Below are 16138 nucleotides of genomic sequence, written 5' to 3' on the forward strand. Positions count from 1 at the left end.
AAAAGTAGTATACCTCAAAGTTGATGATCAATCAAGATGATCAGTAAATGTTCTTTATGTTTTTTTTAACTCCTTTGGCAATCCTGGAAGAGTAGAAAAAAAGATAAGCAGTGAGTGTTTTTATTCATGGGATGTACTGCTTCAAAAGTGGACTATCATAAAGAAGGACTAAAAGAGGGTAGCATGGTGTCTCAGCTGCTCTAAGATTTACTGATGCTTTCCCCTGACTTGAGGATGATTCCAGGTACTCAAAACATGAATGCAGGTATAGATAATTCAGGCTCTTTTTTTGTAATAGAGGCATAGCTTAGAAGGAAGCCGAGACACTTAATTATTTTAGCTTGTGTTTGTAGTCCAGCTGTCCCATGCAATTTAGGCATGCGGTCATCTTTTACCACCAATAAATAGAGAACTCTGAATGACTTTTGCATTAAGTTATATATTCTAAATGTATGAAATTAAAATGTTTTGCAGAGTAATTATAAGCGGATCTATGGAAGTGAAAGGTGAGTAAAATATTGATCAAATGTTGTCTTTTGTTAATATCAAAGATAATATGGGTCACTTAAAGTTGTTCAAGCCATACTAGCTTAATTTCTTTTTAGTTTTAGTTTTTGGGTTTAATTTTTTACCATCTAATTTTGTGAATGGCCTCTGAATGCTTGACAAGAGTCGCCTGGCATGAGCCAAGCTTAAGATTGAGCAAGTTTGTTAGGGAGTTGTTACTGCTGCAGAACAATTAATATTTTTGCTGATGGTCAGATTTATTTATTAAAGTGACACTTCAATTTTTTGCTTTATTTTTTTCTAGAAATTCAGAGCTGAAAAAAAAACATTTGTTTTCACCTCATTGTACTGCTGGTCACATGTATTATGTTTTTCTCTTCTGCTCTGTTGCTGTACCTTATGTGTAGTTGTGCACCGTACTCTCTCTCACCTTCATTCCTCCCTTAACTTGCCTTCTGCTCCAGATTTGAAATGAAGGACTTGTAAATAGTCTCTCATGTTTTGGCAACAAGTTAAATTTTAAAGAACCAAATCACAATGAGCAAATAGTTAACAATAAGGCTCAAAGCACAGGTTATATATAAAAATGCAAAATGTTTGGCCTAAATTACCCTTCTGTTCATAAATGAAATCTTGTGTGTCTTATGGCAAACAAAACATGGTCTGTAAACAGAGTTAACCTTCAGCAGTGAGTGAGCATGTGCTGTGAAGATCGGAGAGTATTTTTGGTTTTGAACAATTGCACGAACACAAAAATGATAGTTGATTTTTGTTCAAAGTCTGTGATCAGACATAAAAGCGACTTTCGTCAGCGGGGATTCCTGTCTGGGGTGAGCGATCATGCTATCTGAGAGCTTCATGTTAGAGCTCTGTACATTGTCCGGGGCACTGCCCCACTCTTGGCCACAGTGTGATGTTTCACGTGCATGAGTCCGGGTTTTGCAACGGGACACAACATTGGTGCTGAACTGATTTGGGCTAAAGATAAGTCTGCAGGTCAGCATCTCTTGAACTATTTGTCCTTGTAGAGCTCTGCAAAAATTCTCCTTGTGACTTCTGTATCATGCTTACTTCTGAGTAAAATATAAAATTCTTCACCACCAAATTGAAGGTGGTCTTTACCTACCATAAAAGTATTATAATTCGCGTCTTTTAACTTTTATTTACGACTTCAGCAATTTGTGCTACAAGATCGTAAAGCTTCCCTGTAATAAAAGCACTGTTGCTAGCGGACCTTGCTCTGATCAGGCAGCCAGCACATCCCAGTTCAGCAGCCAGCACATCCCAGTTCAGCAGCCAGCACATCCCAGTTCAGCAGCCGGGTTTCCCAGCAGCAAGGCCTGTGCGTGCCATCTAGTGGGGCTGCTGGGCACTGAGACACCGAAGGGCTTCGCGTGAGCTTGCAGTTCCCGTGGAATAACTGGCACGTAGAAATACACGGAGATGTCTGACTTGTCATTCATATAATAATGATATGTTTCCTTCCTTACTGGGCACTTCCATACGGGAACTACAGGTTTCCTGAGTGTTGAAAGAGAAAACATTAAACAAATGGACAGGTGCGGTTCATAGACCACACTTATTTGATATGAAAGCTGCAGATTAACCTTGCTAAAAGGACATTTCCTATTAAATAAGTAGAAGATACAATTACAGGAAAACTTTGTCTTAAAATTCCTTATTTGATTAACTGGTAAACTGTAAATGCCACCACTTTTCCCATGTTTGGAAGTATTCCATCTTCTCTACTTAGAATTAACCTTTGCTATTTGTTTCTGACACCTTCATTATTTGTTTTTAACTTTTGAATTGTCCATCTTTGCGTAAATGAAATTTCTGCTTTGTGTAGAATGGCACATTTATTTCATTTGTTTTACTCCGGAGGGATTAAGCATCCCCATGCAGTGTGCCATTCTTTTGAAAGTTGTGGTATTTGTAACTGAAATATACTGTAGCTATAAGGATCGTCCTAGTTCAGAAAAGCAAACAGATAGATCTTTTGAAGGTTTATGGTGTGGTTCTAGTGTCTGAGATGTATATTTGCTTTTCTCCTAACAACTAAGGTGCTCCGGGAGTGGGGAGCTACGGATTTCAGGGATATGCCGTGGGAGTCCCAGGCAATCTTGCAGGGCCACCCGCCCAGAATCAGCCTCCTGGGGCCGGGGGGGCAATCTGGATGCCTGCCCCTCCTCCTCCTCTCTACTGCCCCCCTGGACTGGAATACCTCACCCAGGTACCTGCAACATTTGCTCCCCCCTGCCCCTGTTCACCTGACGTAGCACAAGCAGACTGCGTTTGGTGGGAGGGAAAAGGCTGAAACTCGCATCTGGCGTTACTGTGGCTGAATAATGTTACTGCTTTGGGGCTGCTCAGGGAGGCCTTTTGCTGTGGTGCTGACGCAGTTTGAGCGTGGAAGTGCTTGTTAGGACCGGGCCGCTTCGCGGAGCGTTCTCTCGCCGAGCGAGATGCCAGATCGCAGACTGGGGGCACCATGCGTCATGCCTCTTTACCATGTTGTAAAGCTACCGTGTGTGAGACGTAGTGCAGTTTGGCAAGCTGCGTACAATATATGCGTATAATTTGGGCACCTGCAGCACATTAGAGGCGCTTAATTTTCTACATGATGCTTTCTGAGCACCTCTTTGTAATGTTTTTGGAGAGACGCCACAAATGCAGGGAGCACTGTAGCGAAGCCTTGTGCGCTTCAACAAGACCGTACTGGGTACGGCTTCTGCTCTAGCGTCCTGAAATACCGACCGGTCTGTTAAGCTGGCAGAGTGCAGGACTTTGACAGGACGGGGGAATGTCGGCCACTTCCACAGCTTTGCTGGTAGACGATCTAGCCTTAGCGTAATACACTGATCCATCGAATTGCATTCTGCAATGAAAAAAATACAATGCTGCTAAAAGCAGGTCTCTCTTAGTTGCAACTCATTAACTATTAATTTTTCTTTGTGTTTCAACCAGATTGACCAGCTATTAATTCATCAGCAGATTGAACTTCTTGAGAGTAAGTGGCAAGTGTTTCTAGGGGAGAAATGTTTAAATGTGGGAGTCACAAGGACTGTTAACGTTTAGGCTTCCTTTGACATTGCTTGTTAAAGATGGAGCCCTTTATGGATATCCACTTCTCTCTTTCCTGCCTCCCTTATCTGTTTCAGTCTCCTTAGAAACTTGTGGAGGAGTGGAAGGAAGGAGAAAACAGGAGGGGTAGAAGATTTTAAATTTATTCTTTATTTTAAAAGATACGTGGGAATGTGACTGAATAATTTTTGTGGCTAGTTATAGCTGAAGTAGTAACATATGATTTCTGCGTGTCTTTCCTCCCTCTTTAAAAATCATCTTTTTCTGTCCTCTCTTATTCCACATATTCCCATAGATTGGCATGTTGCTCTGATTTGCAGACAGTTTTTCCTGTTTGAACTTAAACTGCTTTCCTTCTGCTCCCTCATTCTGTTCGCTTTAAGAATGTTAGTCATGTTAACAGTGGTTTCTCAAATAGAAGAAATAAAATGAAACGTCCATCTCAACTGACACCTGACTCTTCCCGTAATGCTTGCAGTACACGTGAGAAATTAATCAAAATTTGTGTCCTGGCCTTTGTTGTTTTCTATTTTTGTTGCTATGTATCTTGACCCCTACATTTTTTGTGGTCTTCTGATTCTGAACATTATTTATGCCCTCTAGAGTCCTTTTCTTCACCAAAAAACCTATCAGTTTCTTTAATTCTTATATCTTCAGTTCTTCCTAGGAATCTTATTTGCTGTGTTACTCGGATCTGTTTCGCTTGCTCTGGTAGCCGGTTTGCGTGTCGGGTAGGAGGTGGAACATGTCCGTGCTCTTCCCGTCTTGCCAGCCTCGTGTTGGTTTGTACCCTCTGAGCTTCCCTGTAAGGCCGCCTTGCCTGATGGTGGCCCCACCGCCTCCCTTTGTCAGTGCGTCTCTTTGGCAGACGTTCAGGAAGAGGTCTGGCTTCCTTGGGAATTAATGCTGCTTTTTCTTGTCTGTTGTTTGCACAGACAGATGTCAGAAATTAACAGTTCTGTTACTAACTTTCAGTTATTACTGGCTTTGAAACAAACAACAAATACGAAATCAAGAACACGTTGGGGCAAAGGGTTTACTTCGCAGCAGAGGACACTGACTGCTGCACCAGGATTTGTTGCGGGCCGTCACGACCTTTCAGCATTCACGTTATTGATAATCTGGGCCACGAGGTGATATCTTTGCAGAGACCTCTCAGGTGTTCTTCATGCTGTTTCCCTTGCTGCTTACAGGAGGTGAGTTGCTCCCTTACACCTTCTTCCCTCCCATGGGATGCAGGTGCTGTGTACAGTTCTAAAATTGAATTTCCTCAAATCAGGAGGTGAGGTGGAACAGCTCAAGTTTTCTCTATTAGTTGTAGGAAGAGAGATCTGTGAGATTTCTGCGTGGAGTCTCTTTGTTCCAGGAAGGTCAGTTTGGGCTGCAACACATAGATTCACTCTTGCCACTCCTGATTATGAAAATGACAGTCTTGATTCAGCAGCATTTCAGGGAACTGGTGGCTTGTGCTGAAATCTGCACTAGTGGTGTAAAAGGTTTTACCCCCTTGTGGGGTAAAAGTTACACAACAGCTTTCATGAACTAACAGCTGGAGTTTTCCCTACAATGCTGTGAAAGCTGCAACTAAATCCAACATGGCATGAAGAGTTTAAAATATTAGTAACTGTGATGTGATGCAATTCCTGAAATCATTCTGAAATGAAGCCTACTCAGAGTTCTTAGCAGAGAATTTATAGTAGGTGGGTTCTGCTGCCTTGTCAGATGTCTTCTGTTCATGCTTTCAGGATGCCCAAAGCTGCCTCTTCACTAGACTTTCTGATCTTTACACTGTAGATATATAGCCTGTATGAACCACATGGCTAGGAGTATATTGTTGTTTTCAGTGAAGGCAAAAATTGCTTATTGAATTTGCAATTTGTGTGTAGTTTTCTGAAAAAGTTCACAGAAAACCCCATGCAGCTTCATAGAAGATTGTCATGGAAAAGAAGTTGTGTATGGTTTGTGGGTGTGTGCACCTAACAAGTGTGTATCAAAGTGTGATCTGTTTTATACGGGAATTTTCTTTTTCTTATGAAGCTGGAAGTTCAGGCCCCTCCAGGAACACCAGTGGGTTATGTTGTCCAGAACTGGCATCCCTGCCTGCCTAAGTTTACCATTCAAGATGAGAAAAGGATGGATATACTGAAAATCATTGGCCCGTGTGTTGTCTGCAGCTGTTGTGAGGATATTAATTTTGAGGTAAGCAGTGCTAAAAATGGTTAGTATTTATCTTCGTTCAGATAGTAGTTTGATATTTGCAACCAGTTGCTCCACTTATCGCCTGTGAACTGAACTGTAGTACGTGTTAAGTAGTATATAATCCAATAATGTTACAATAATCAATTCACTTCTCTAGATACTAGATTACTCTAGATAAAAAAGTCAAACTTCCAGAAATGCCAACTTAAATACACTTATCAGTGATCAGTGCAATTGATTCCTTGTGGTTGCACACAATTGTCTTAACTGGCATATGTAGTAGCAAAATCTTTTCTGAATCTATTATATTAGTCTCTAACAAAAAATGTTATTCTCTGATGTACCGCATGCTTATTAAAATGACTTTCTACAACCAGTGTGTCAGTCATTTAATAATCATTGAATAACCAAGTAAATCAATGTTATTTAGACCTAAGACATAGATTTGAATGATTTAGGGTTACAACACTGTTTCACTTAGAAATAAGTGATTAATACCTTGTTACTTTCATACATGTGAACTGAGAGAGACACCAGTCTAACACTTAATATTTAAAATGATGTTGCAAACACTTGCTCAAGCAAACCTAGTAGCATTTTATTTAGGAGCATACTGTGGCCCAGAGCACTGGATTCAACTTCAGGGAACACTGTGTTGACAAAGGGCTAATCTGTGCTTTGGAACAGCAGGATGTCATTTGTTTAATTTTCACTTGAATGGTTCCTGACACATGGCAGAAGAAACCAGAATCCGTTACCCTGGCGAACCGACAACGCTTCCAGTCGAGTGTGTGTGCGCACATGTGTGGGAACTGTCTTCCAGCCCCATTAAAGCACTGAACTGTGCGCTCAGGTTTAGAATTAGGGGCATGTTCATGCTACGTAAGACTGCTTTAATTCAAATAACACAATTTGAAGCTTTCAGAGGGATGTGTAATGAAAAGGACCATTGTGAAGGACAGATTTGACTTTTTAAAATTTTGTTTTATTTTAAACTAGGTGAAGTCCATTGATGAAACTTGTACTGTTGGGAGGATTTCTAAGCAGTGGACTGGATTTGTGAGAGAAGCATTTACAGATGCAGATAATTTTGGTATCACGTTCCCAATGGACCTTGATGTAAAAATGAAAGCTGTCATGATGGGTGCTTGCTTCCTTATCGTAAGTCTATAATTCACTAATATTTGAACACGCACTGACTTCTTCATCTCAGTGCTCAAGTTGTGCTGGTAAAGGATTGACCCTGGGTTCCTTGAAGTGAGTGAGAGCTGCTTGTTAACTTTGTGTGTGTAAAGCTAGCCTTCAAGGGGCTGCAAAAAAAAATTATTTCAGATAATAAGCTTATTCTATACTGCACCAAATGCTGGCTAACTGTATTTAAGAACAGGTTCATATTTGCAGAGATTGAGAAACCTCGTTAAGGGGGGGAGGCATTGGGTGTTGCCTCCAAAGGGGCAGGTGCTGCGCTCGTGTTGGCGGAGGGGGAGGACGAGGGCAACCGCGTGTGACCCATAGCGCTAGCAAACCCGAGCAAGCCAGAGCTGCAGACACGGAAACGGGGCTCTTAAACATAAACTGCAGACAGAGACCGTTAACGATAGGCTCTGTTTTGAGGTAAAAACAAAGAGACTGAGGCAGGGTCAAACACAGCCAGGACAGGAATGCTAAGTAAGCATAGCTTCTGCCAGCTGTAATTTAAAGTTTCCGTATTTGTGTTTCACTGCCTCTTCCCGTGGGTGTCCTGTCGTCCGTACGTGAGACCCAGCTGATGGAGGGCGGGGAAAGGTGCCCCCCGCTCCCTCTCGTCGCCTGAGGTTTTTGAGGGGGAAATGCTTTGAACGCCCTATAGGGCGGCAGGGAGGACTCTCAGCTATGAACCACGTCTAAGAAATACTGAGTTTGTTTGCTTTTTGTTTTCTTCTTAGGATTTCATGTTTTTCGAACACGGTACAGATAACAAACAGCGAGCAGGAGTGTGGCAGTGAAATCCAGAACTTTTTGTTTAAAAAGACGATGCCGAAAAGTGGCTCAACTTTCCCGTGGATTACAAAGCTGCAGTGAGAACGTGAGAAATGTAGATCTTGTTCTGGAAGCTGTATTTAACAGCTGTATAGTCTAGCTTCTATTTTTGTAATTTTATGAAATTATTTGCAATATCTGAATTAGAACCTTTTGTACAGATCAATAATATAATTTATAAAAACATATAACAATCTTTTTTCAATGTACTAGTCTTGTGCACTTTTATGGAAGTATTCCTCCTTTTTAAGAATTAAAATAACTGTGTTCAATACAATAACATAAACAGTGAGCCAAAGAAGAGATTCTGATTTTTCCTGTGGCTCCTTCTTTGATATTTTTGCCTCCAGTGTTCACATTCTGATATTTACCACTTCTTACCAAATATGTATGTTCCAAAAAAGAAGAAAAAGTGATAAAATGAACTATCAGAAATCACTCTCAAATTGTCTTAATCTGCTGTAAAATGTGACTTCTTTAGTGTAACCTAGTTGCATGGTTTTTGTTTTTTGGGGGGTTTTCTGTCTGAAATGTAAGACAAGATTTGACTTTCACCAACAGAAGTTCGGCAGAGACAGGAAATACAAATGCCTGTGGTGGCTTCTCCTTAATAATCCTTTAATATGCACGAGTATGTGTTTTCATGAGGCAAAGGAAAAATAGTGGCTTCTTTTTTTTGTTTCTGCAGTCTTCTTTACCCTTCATTTAGTCCATAGTTTTCACAGATTGCAAGTTTGTTTGGCAGTGTGAGAGGGGCAGGAGTGATAAACAGATGAATTCTACTTCAGAAACGCCAGCATGAAATGGCAGTCCTATTTCTTCTCATTTTTAGCTTTGTGTTAAAAGTGCAAGCAAATGGGTACATTTTCTGGTTCAGACTCTGGCCTCACATGCATACTGAGGTTCCTGAGATCTTGCTGCAGGAAGAGGTCTGTGACAATATTTTGAGCTGCGTTCTAATTTTACTAAACATTTCTGTAGTCCAGTATTTTCAGTTTGTTGATGGCTCTCGGCTAGCCAAAAAGCAGAGGGAAAAGAAAGGTGTCGTTGCTGCTGTAGACTCCTTTTGATGCTCTTAAGAATTAGACACTTGTAACGACAGTCTGTACTGTTCTGAAAGTCTTGAATTGTATGTTTTGCCTTGTTAAAGATAATTTCTGATGCTAGAGACACTGCAGAATACTGTTTTTTATAATAGAAATTGCTAGAGGTGCATTTATTAATCAGCAGTGTTTCTAGGGAATTGAATTATTGTTATTTTGAAAATGTTATGCTTTATCAACTTGTTTTTAATGTGGTATTGGAAATTTAATCTTGCTCAGGTCAAAATTACTGTCAAAGTTTGATTAGCTCAGCTAGGAATAGATGTGGTACCTACAGAAACCAAGCTAACAGACCTACAAGTAGAGCTGTAGGGATTCGTATGGCTAAACCTGTAAGTATTATTTTTTTCTCAGTGTTCACCTAGAAAATGTATGACAGTAGTAAATATGCCCTCTCAGTCCTAGCTGAAGCTCTGAAGTCCGAGACTTAGACACATTCAATGTCTGCAGTTTTCATAGCAGAATTGCAGAACTTAACATCTGTGTTCGCTAAGCTTTTTCTTTTCCTTTTTTTTTCTCCTTTGGTAGATATCTGTTAATATCTGTTTAGTTGCATGGCAGGTCCTGTATAGAAATAGAATTCAAACTTACTCTCACATACCTTTTTATATTAGACTGAGGTCTGCCTGTGGCTGTTTGAAGAATGGATGAAATCATATTCTGTAAGTAGGTAAAATACACCTGAATACAGCGACAGTGTTCAGTAATTAAGATGGAAGGAGTTGAAGCTGAGACTTCCAGATTTCGCAGAACTCTGGTGAGAAGGAGCATGAAATGTCACACATCACAGTCTCAGATCACAAAAGAACAGAGGAAACCATTTGGCTACAGAAACTATTAGTCACCTGAGTAACTGGATAGTTTTGATATTTATTGCACTATTCTTGTTCATCTTTCATTGATCTCTTATGAAGCAGAAAGTAATAAATGAGAAAGGCTAACAAAGGACAACTCTTTAGTTAACCAAACAGTATCTTAAAAATGCTTAATCCCTAAATTCTTCAAATACTTCTGGAAACAGCTGTGAGCTAAGCACATGAACTAGCTCATTTCTGAAAATGATTATGCTAAATGCAGAAGAAATCATTCTTCTAGCAGTATTGCTTCATTTTGAGAGAACCCATAACAGCATCCATATTTAGTAAATCGCCGGCCTCTGGAACTCTCTACTTCTCATTTGTCAGACTATAAGCATACAGTGGTTTATTCTCCTATCCATAAATCCAGGCTTTGGAAAGCATTAGAAGACTTTCAGCACACTGTCTGTTATTCAATTGCATCTCAGTTAGATAAAACTGTTACATAAAACGTTTACAGACTGAGATTTGTAGATGGGTTTCTCTAGTTCTGCTCATGACCTTTCCACCTATGTCATCTCTAAGTTTTTCATTTGTAGCTGTATTGGAGATGCAGTCACTTAATGAAATCCTAGGGTCTGTAAGGCACAAGAAAGGCATAATTCATGTGATGTTTTTCAGTAGAAAATCATACTTAATCCCAGTTCCTAGAAACTAAAAAAAAGCTCAAAAAAAAAAAAAAAAAAGGTCAGCTATCCCCAATCTTAAGCAAGACTGGCTTTTTGCCAAGTGTATGGAGGAGGACCATTGTTTTAAAGTATCTTGTATAACAGTTGGTTATAGTTGGTCTAAAAATGTTTTAATTCAAATAAGGGAAACGTAAAAAAAAAAAAAAAAAAAAAAAAAAAAAAAAAAAAGCTTTTCTTGGGTCCTTTCATAGAAGGTCCTAAGAAAGGCATATATGTCCATCATGTACTCCTTTGTTTTACTAATGAGAATAACTTGCATGTACTTGGTTTTACTAACGAGAATAACTTTCACCAAAGCGGAAAAGCTGACCACAAGAGAGCAGGTACTGAACAGTAAGAGGAGATTCAGTAAAGGAGAAAGCACCTGGTTTTCATGAACTCGTCCTCTTTTTATACCTCATTGGAAATGCCAGTGGTGGTAATGAAATCAAATCTTTGTTCAGGGGAATGCATTATAAAATTGCATGGCTTAAGTGCTTGACTATTAATGCCTACCAGTTGCATGAATATGAATGCTAATAACTTGTAACAGAAATATGTTGTAAAATTGACAGAGAGGTAAATGGTTGATGCAGAGTAGGAAGTTGTAGTAACAAAGCAGCATACTGATAAGCGAGCAACTCATGACCAGGACAGAGAACAGATGCAGGTCAAATGGAGGGGAAACCGCACCACAAGACATAGAAGCAATTTCAACCAAAAATTAATCATGTGGTGAGACCTTGATTTTAAAATTAGTAAGCTAGGAGATATAAAAGACCTTCACAAAACAACAAGGAGTCGGGGAGAGAGAATAATAAAGAAAAAGCAGCAGAGTTCCTAGGGTGGAGGCAAAAGCCCAGCTACTGGAGAATTGTTGCATTAGACCAGGACTGTGTAAAAGTTTCATGATTTATGCTTATATATGATTATGCTTATTTACCAGATTAAGTCCCTCTAGGACTGGGTGAGTTACTCTGATGCCTTCTTTTCACCGTCCCTTTCCAAATCTAGGCCAATAATATGGATATGTTTAATGGCAAAAAAAGGTGCAGCTAAGTCTTTGTATAATATGATGTGTCTATAACCTCATGGTCTTAAATCTCAAAATGCTGCTTCTGAACCCACATGCTGCTTGTGTAGCTTTTGGTGATTGGGAGGTCAGAAGCAACTTTTGCTGAGTCCTAAGAAGGTTGCAGTCCAACAGAGCATCTAAAATTTCTGTTGAGTTGAGTATAAGGCTGCATGTGAAATGGCATTAAGATGAACAGAGATTTCTCTTTCTCAAGCTGAAACCTGTGATCTGTGGGACCCTAGGTCCATAGAAGTACAGGGAGGCATCATCTTATTTTCTCTGCTTATGCCCTTTACCTCTCTTTTCCTTTATCCTCTCCTCTTCTTTTTCCAGTAAGGCATTTATTGATAGAAGTAATATTCAGATAACACAGAAAACAAAGCCTTGCTTCCTCAACAAATGTAAAGATGGACATAATATATATGCTACAAAAGAGACAAATTTGTAAATCTTAATTTAAGCTAATTTCTACCTTAATGAGCTGGATTGCAGTAGTAAAGTAGATTACGGTGGTGCTGTCTACAGAAGAATGCTGGGTGAAAGACCTTCACCACCACTTGAAATGGGCTCTTCAGCCCTTCCAATTTGTAGCCCGTAAGCTGCAAGTTATCTTGTGCTACTCTAGATAGACCTAATGCAATTAGAAACCCAGTTTACTTATATGAGCAGGAAGGAGAAGAATTGGGTTCCATAAAATCTAGGGTCAATAGTTCTGAAAGCTGAAGCCTTCAATGAGAAGAGCTGATGTCTGAACAATGTGTAGGCCAAGCAGTACGTTTGGGGCATTAAACTATACAGACTAGTTAGATTTGGAAATATCCAGGTATTTTCATAGAGAATAGTTATCTCTGGACCAGCTGATCAGTAATTTTCGTGTGTTTCGTTCTGAATAGCAGTTTGAGTGAGGACAAAAAGTGAAGAAGCCCAGAACCTTTCTTCCATGTAGTATATAAAATGTGAGGTAACTTGATTTTGAAATTTTTGGTGCTCTTTGAGGACTATTTCCATTGCTGCTTCTGTGATCACTGTGGAGCTGTATTATGTATATTATCTGTAAATAAAACAGAAAAACCTTACAGAAGATCCTTGCCACCATACAGACGCTGCTGTACGTTACTGAATTTGTTTTGGAGAGAATTATCCTCTGTTCTGCAAATATGTCTGGGTTTGTGGTGGTGTTGGGTTTTTTCCTCTGATAGTGCCCTGTTATTAAAGAGGAAAAATGAGGATAATATATCCAGGAAAGCATTGCAACAAAACCAAAGAGGAAGAAGAGGTGAAAACAGCACATAACAAGTACTGCATCTCTTACGTTTTCCTGGAAGATCAGGTCTGTACCGTGTGTGCAATAGGGGGCAGTGTTAGCACAGGAATTATTTTTTCACTGCTTAAAAACTACGTTGCGAGATTCGCATGCATTCCCTTAGTTGTCATTCTGATTTTTTCAGTGGAAGAATTTCAGATTACACTATCTCCAAAGTATGTATTCCCTAACTGAGTGTGGAAACACGTCTTTCCCACCAAAGCACAGTAAAATTTTAAGCTGCAAATACAGGCCACTACGAAAATTGAAAATTGTGTGAATGTATGTTAAACCGCTGATAAAAAAAAAAAAAAAAAATTAAGAAAAAAAGGCAAATACTGTGCAACGTCCTTGTAGTTGCATTCGGCTGGGTATATGGTAGAATTTGGGGCTGGGCGGTGATCTCGGATGTAATTTACTGCACAACGAAAAGCTGCGGATCTATCACAGCAGCGTGCGTCAGAGCAAGCAGGCTAATTCATTGCTGGCTCAATGTCACGGATTTACGCTGGAGGCGAGCTGAGCCCCTAGCCGAGGGGAGGTCGGCATGCCCTGTGCGGCTTGCAGGGGGTGGCGCCGGGCCACCGCGCGCAGCGAGCCCCGGGCCCCCCCGCGCCTCGAGGGCTGCGGCGCTGGTGCCTGCTCCAAGCTTCCCCCAAGGCCTTAGGTGTGACTTTTTTTTTTATTTATTTAAACTTGCTGCTCGTGCCTCAGCTAGTTTAACCATTAGCTCACCTAGTTAGTGAACTGGGGCAGCTGCTGGCAGCTGAGAAACTCAGTATTTCTCCCTTGATGACTGCAAAAAAAAAAATATATATATATACACACACACACACACACACATATATATATATGTTTTCCCAAGCTGGACAAACTGTGCAGGGTGGGAGCCCGTGCCGCCAGGGATCTCCGCAATCCCTGTGCCGTCCCTGGCCCTGCCACGTAACGCCGTCGGCGCTCGGGTTGCACTAAACGCCCGGCCGAGGAGAGCCGCCCGGCGCACCGGGGGGACGTGCCGGCCCGGCCGCCCTCTGGCCGCGGGGCTCCTGCGCCTCGCTGCGGCCGCGGCGGAGCGGGTTACACGGCCCGGAAGGCGCGGGGCGGTTCTGCGCGCCGGCCCTGGCCGCGGCACGCTCGCTGCGCGGCCCCCCGGGCGAGCTCGTGGGCGGCAAACGCTCTCTGCCGTCTCCTGAGCAAACCGGGGAAGCTGAGGGTTACGGTGAAGGCTAAAATTAAAGCTGCTTATGAGAAGAAGCGTATAAAGGAAAAGCAACCTGCTAATTTAAATGACGCTGAGGACACTAAAGAATTTGGAGCTGCCTCAACTTCATGGTTTTATGGCAAAATTTGATAGTATTGTAGGCAGCCAGTAAGTCATTTTAGTAGCGTTTTGTAGCTGAGATGCTGGTTGCATGTTCCTGCTCTTAGGTGCGCTCTCTCGTGCAAGTGTAAAGTTCTCTTGGATGCTGGGATTTGTTTTGTGCAATTTGAACAGCATAACCCTCAAAAGTACCTGCACTTACACCAGCATCGCTTTGGGCTGGTCTATTTTCTATTTAGTTATGCCCAGTTACTTAACCAGCAGGTCCTGTACATCTCTGCTGGCTTTAATACAACAGCCTTTGCACTTTGTAAGTTGTTTCTTCAGTTCTTTGTGACCCTTTTCAATCTCCTCTGCTGATCTTTTGGCTCAAGCTCTGTTTGCTGGTTTTCCTTCAGCACTCTCCATCCGCACAGGACAGAACAGAGTAACATTTGGCCTTGGAGAATTTGAGCAAAATGATTTTTAATATTGCAAGCATCATATATACTTGCTAGAGGCCCTACTCATTAGCAGTTAAATCCTAGCTTCTTTTAGTCCTGCAACCAGTCCTGTTTTTTAACTGATATAAATGAGGTGTACGATAGTGACTGCAACTTTTTGTTTAAATTTTTTTATTGCATTGAGTAAGGCTGTACAATAGAACAACATGCACTTCTTTTCTCCTCCTCCCCTCCCCAACAAATTTCTCATTTTTCAGGAAGCAGAATTTGTGGATCCTGGAAAACTTAGGCCTTTCCATGGACTGTGGCTGAGTTGCTGAGTTTGTTGGCATTGGGTTTATGTCCACATTCTGCTTGTTGCCAGATTGAGATAGAAAATAAATACAAGGAAAGTTTCTCAACACAGACAAGGGCTCACTGTGCCCTGTCCTCCTTTTCCACTGAACAAACTTTAGAAAGGCCATGAGAGGTGGTGAGCTAGTATTAAAATGCACCAAGAATTAAAGCCAGCCATTGAAATGAACAGGAACTTACCTGCGGGTTACTGTGCTCGTTTTTCCGTGAGGGGAGGGGGGAAAAATAAAAATAAATAATAATAAAAAAAGGAAATGTTTCAGTGGCAGAGAAAGAGAGGGTGCAAGGTAAAAGCCTGATGAATAAATCCAATAAATTTACTTACATTGTGTTTGCTCCAGTTACAGCACTGAACTGGCTAAGCAATAAGTTTAGTTGCAGGAAATGTTTACCCAAAAGTGAATATTCAAATAATGAAAATATAAAGATGCTAGTGTTTGTATACTTTAAGGAAGCTACTACAATGTGGTGCCAGAGCCAAATATGAACCAATCAACACCTCTTAAGCTGAAAATATGAAATCTTTGCATCAAATTGCTTTTCTTGGGGAATAGCACCTCCGTAATTATGTGGTGAAATTCAGCAAAAGCTTTCACTATCATATAGTTTTAAGTTTATACTCAAGCCAAATTTGCAAACAGAAAAATGCACTAGTCGAGTTTTTATCTTTTCAGAAAGATGTAATGAGGTGTAAACATCCATGAAATATGTCTGACCACAAAGGCCAATTGATCCAAGGCTCAGCGAAGTCAAAGACAATTAACTGCGTGGTGCAGAGGGCACCTAGCACCAGTGGTAAGTCTCTGGGTGCCAACTCAGAACAAGCCACACCAATACTTCTATGCAGGGACGTATTAAGTCATCTTTGATTAATGTATACTTAAGATTAGAATTTAGCCATTTAAAAATGTGAACATATTTGCTGATGATGGGAAAAAGAACAGAGAATTGTGCTAAAAGTAGCAGGGCCGTTGAAATGCTGCCGCAATCGAACTGCAGACTGGAGCGTTTAGGTAAGAGAAAGGGGACTGGGAGCTCTCCTCAGAGACCTGCTTTGGTGCTGCCTGATTACAGGTGGGAAGTCTGAAGATTTTCCTGCGCTGATTCACAGAACTTCAGCCCTTCTCCCCATCTGAGCTACCAGCCTGCAATTTGTACCAATAAAAGTGTTTTTGCTTTGGAGAGAAAGGAAGAATGTAGCACAC

General features: G+C 40.9%; 1 protein-coding gene across 1 annotated transcript; it reads left to right on the forward strand.

The window, feature by feature from the left end:
- The first annotated feature begins 489 nt into the window (after positions 1-489).
- PLSCR1 (phospholipid scramblase 1) lies at positions 490-7953 on the forward strand. The gene is made up of 7 exons (XM_062582531.1): positions 490-506; positions 2571-2740; positions 3475-3517; positions 4567-4787; positions 5629-5790; positions 6790-6951; positions 7716-7953. Exons 1-7 carry the CDS (start codon positions 494-496, stop codon positions 7773-7775), a joined length of 831 nt encoding a protein of 276 aa, XP_062438515.1. The 5' UTR covers positions 490-493; the 3' UTR covers positions 7776-7953.
- The last annotated feature ends 8185 nt before the right edge of the window (positions 7954-16138 follow it).

The sequence above is a fragment of the Rhea pennata genome, chromosome 9 (genome assembly GCF_028389875.1).
Source record: "Rhea pennata isolate bPtePen1 chromosome 9, bPtePen1.pri, whole genome shotgun sequence".
NCBI lineage: Eukaryota > Metazoa > Chordata > Aves > Rheiformes > Rheidae > Rhea > Rhea pennata.

What these genes read in the sequence shown, in the direction of transcription:
- PLSCR1 (XM_062582531.1), top strand. An exon ending in GCAGATTGAACTTCTTGAGA is followed by an intron (nt 3,518 to 4,566) that starts GTAAGTGGCAAG and finishes ACTAACTTTCAG; the next exon opens with TTATTACTGGCTTTGAAACA. An exon ending in TGGGTGCTTGCTTCCTTATC is followed by an intron (nt 6,952 to 7,715) that starts GTAAGTCTATAA and finishes TTTTCTTCTTAG; the next exon opens with GATTTCATGTTTTTCGAACA.